This window comes from Oculina patagonica, chromosome 10, assembly GCF_052425735.1.
Source record: "Oculina patagonica isolate OP01 chromosome 10, crgOcupat, whole genome shotgun sequence".
NCBI classification, from domain to species: Eukaryota; Metazoa; Cnidaria; class Anthozoa; order Scleractinia; family Oculinidae; genus Oculina; species Oculina patagonica.
In genome coordinates, this window is record NC_135767.1 from 11983183 (window position 1) to 11985029 (window position 1847).

General features: G+C 38.9%; 1 protein-coding gene across 1 annotated transcript; it reads left to right on the forward strand.

The window, feature by feature from the left end:
- Positions 1-932: 932 nt before the first annotated feature.
- On the forward strand, positions 933-1847 carry LOC144628461 (melanocortin receptor 4-like). Its single transcript, XM_078486555.1, has one exon. It carries the CDS (start codon positions 933-935, stop codon positions 1845-1847), a length of 915 nt encoding a protein of 304 aa, XP_078342681.1.

Here is a 1847-nt window from a genome sequence, read left to right on the forward strand (position 1 = left end):
GTGTAGAGAATTCTTCTTCATATCGAAATATCGAAAAATATTTCATGGGCACTTAAACCATTGTTCGATGTAAAGTAAAGTGGTTTCCTCCTGTTTCCATTTTGTTGAAAGTTTAATTCGATGCGCGTGCAGTGAATATTAATGCGCACTCCAAAGCTTTAAAAACTTCTTCTTATTTGGCAAATATTTAATGATTTGCTGTCAGTTGTCGTTTGCTTAAAGGTGATTGTCCATTACTCAACTTGACGTACACATGCGTTTTACTTTAAAAGGGGACAGAACAATTTCAACAGAAGCTATCTCATGGAGAAAGTAATCGTTTATTAGAACTAGCTTATTGACGGTTTGTGTTTGCACTTATCCGTTTAAATGTTGCTTTTGTTGAAATGTCAAGATGGAATTATGAAAAAATTTATATTTGTGTAAACTATCGCTTTAAAAGACGATATGTTTGGCACGTTTTATCTTCGCAGCCCTCAGGGCGATCAACAGTGTAAAGTAATTATCTCCGCCTCTTTTAAATGACAACAATTTCCATGTCTATTTTCACTTTTCATTACTTGAGGTAAACATGAAGGCATCTGGCTTGACAATGGACAGTTTTGGCTCGTCTTCAATTTTACATTTATATTTTCTAACGTAAACCGTAATGTTGCAATTTGTACTTTCTGCTAAGTGGTCAAACATTTTTTAAGGTTAAAAAGCACCGAAAATTTCCTTGAGTGGTTAAATTAACACTTTACGGACTTAATTTCCCTAAAAGCCTCTGTGAAGCCATTAGGAACGTCATTGCTTGTTTTCGTAAATGCGTCATTTTATTTACATGCCAACTTTCTCTACTGAGGTACTTATAAAGCTAGCAAATTGTCGGTGACCAACCATTATAATCGATACGACGTTTTCAATTGACGAACAAAACCTCTACCAGGACTATGGACACTAATGAGATACGAGATCTGCTTTGCACGGGCCATTTAATATCTGGAAAGTACATGCTGTTGTTTTCCACGATACAACTTTTCCTCTCTACTGCCACAATTCTGGAGAATGCGTTTATCCTAGCTGCGTTGCGCAAGGAGTCTTCTCTTCATAAACCATCAAAACTGCTGTACAGCTGCCTCGCAATCACTGATCTTCTTGTTGGTCTTATCGTAGGGCCAGCCGCTGCTGTTCATTTTATGAACTGGACAATCGATTCATTCCAATCGATAGTCCTTTGTATATACTCTGCTGCCATCGGTTCAGCCAGTTTTACAATTTTGACTTCTGTTTCATTGCTAACGCTGACAGCAATAAGTGTGGACAGACTTCTCGCTCTGTCGTTGAGGCTGAGATACAGACAAGTAGTCACTTTGAGGCGAATCCGGACACTTGTTGTCTGTGCATGGATTCCCGGTATTGCTTATGCAATAATGTTGTTTTGGGACTATAGTATCGCGAAAATGTATGGGTACACTTTACAATCACTTTGCCTTTTGGTCTCCGCTTCTTGTTACTCGAAAATCTTCCTGACACTCCACCGCCATAAAACTGAAGTACAAGTCCATGTTCACCAAAGACAACCAAATGAACGTGTACCACTGAACATAAGGCGATACAGGAAAACCGTATGCACTGGAATATGGATCCTGATGACATTAGTGGTTTGTTATCTACCACATATTATAGTTACTGCCATATTCACTAGCAATGGGCCCTTTCCACTTCTTCCAGCCCTTTGGGGAATATCAGGAGCTCTTGTTTTCTTAAATTCGTCTTTAAACCCGCTTCTTTATTGCTGGAGGATCCGAGAAGTGAGGCAAGCAGTAAAGATGACAATAAGGCAGGTGTTGTGTCTGTCGGATTAA